Source organism: Homalodisca vitripennis, unplaced genomic scaffold, assembly GCF_021130785.1.
Source record: "Homalodisca vitripennis isolate AUS2020 unplaced genomic scaffold, UT_GWSS_2.1 ScUCBcl_1345;HRSCAF=4845, whole genome shotgun sequence".
Lineage (NCBI taxonomy): Eukaryota > Metazoa > Arthropoda > Insecta > Hemiptera > Cicadellidae > Homalodisca > Homalodisca vitripennis.
The window spans coordinates 183,585-184,862 of record NW_025777489.1 but is presented as its reverse complement, the minus strand read 5'-3'; the positions used below and the strand labels follow the sequence as shown (position 1 = coordinate 184,862).

Sequence of the window (1,278 nt, the reverse complement as noted above, 5' to 3'; positions counted from 1 at the left end):
AGACGTTCGGTTTAAGGGATGAAGGTATTGAAAGGGTTAACTAAGCACAATATACGGTAGGCATACATGAACTCGCTTACGTTCTAAAATTCATAATTAGTAGAGCTAGAAGTAAACTTACCTCGTCAACCGGATTTCTTGGTAAAGTCATTTAGTGATTGAATCCAAACACTTAATAACTCATTCACTATCACTAAGTCAGAATACAGCCAAAAAAATAACTCATTAACCCACTTAACACTTTCACTTTCAGGCCCTGTTGCTGTTGGAGGAGGGTGAATTAGGTTTGTTGACTTAGGCTTGGCAGGGCCTACAACAGGTCTGCCAGATCTGGAACCTAACCTTTTACGAGAAGGCGGTGTAGGGGGTACATATTTTCCACCACCTGAAGATTTAACAACAATGTCCTTTGGGGGTTGCTTTACTGCAGCATCAACTACACTATTTTCACTTTTGGTAACAGTCACTGGAGGTTCAACAATTACATTTTGAGTTTTTAGGTCTTTATTGGCAACAAAATTGCCGTAAACAAATTTACCTATTCCTAAAACAACTAAACCAAACATCATCCACCCAAACATATACATTGCCACTGTATCCATTGTTGTTTCACCCTCTCCTTCAAATGTACAGATCATATCGTCAATCTTATCCGCCAAGTCGGCCATATTCCTCCATCCTTCCACCACCCAGCTCCAAATTCGCTCGGGAATGAGATCAACCATTCTATATTTAAAACACCAGCACTTCTCAGAACAAAAATAGCACCAAAGCCCAAACTGATATCGTGTTTCGTAAAACAAGTGCCAGGGAACTCTGAACCTTCAAACCCGCGGCAGCCATGTTTGTTTTGATATTTGACAGTTGAGCACCATCTGTTGGCGAAGAGGATAACCCGTTCACTGCCTTTATAATACAACCAACTTTTATAAAAAAAAAATAAAGACATACTATATGTAGTATCTTAAGATACATTCCTTTGAAACTTTATAATTTTTAAACTTTCTTTTCATTTTTTTTAAATTACCTAACTCTTCCAACACATCTTTCATACTTTATGCGGCCAATCAGCCATAATGCAACTGAGTTGTAAAAATATTGTCATATACAGTAATGGACCTCACCATTATCTAGAACTAAATCTAAAATATTTGATACATAACAGTGACTAACCGCATATCAGTCGACTTCTCTTCCAATAATTCCATTGTTTACAGAGCTAACAGGAAATACAATTCTTAATGCTCTGCGAAAAGACAGTGTACGTATTGCTTGGTG

At 37.6% G+C, this 1,278-nt stretch overlaps 1 protein-coding gene across 1 annotated transcript; it reads right to left on the bottom strand.

Annotated features, from left to right (window-relative positions):
* Positions 1-125: 125 nt before the first annotated feature.
* LOC124371399 lies at positions 126-846 on the bottom strand. Its single transcript, XM_046829730.1, has one exon. The coding sequence runs from the start codon at positions 723-725 to the stop codon at positions 126-128; it is 600 nt and encodes a 199-aa protein (XP_046685686.1). The 5' UTR covers positions 726-846.
* Between the last annotated feature and the right edge of the window lie 432 nt (positions 847-1,278).

What these genes read in the sequence shown, in the direction of transcription:
- LOC124371399 (XM_046829730.1), bottom strand. Translation starts at nt 725, where the DNA reads ATGGTTGATCTCATTCCCGAGCGAATTTGGAGCTGGGTGGTGGAAGGA.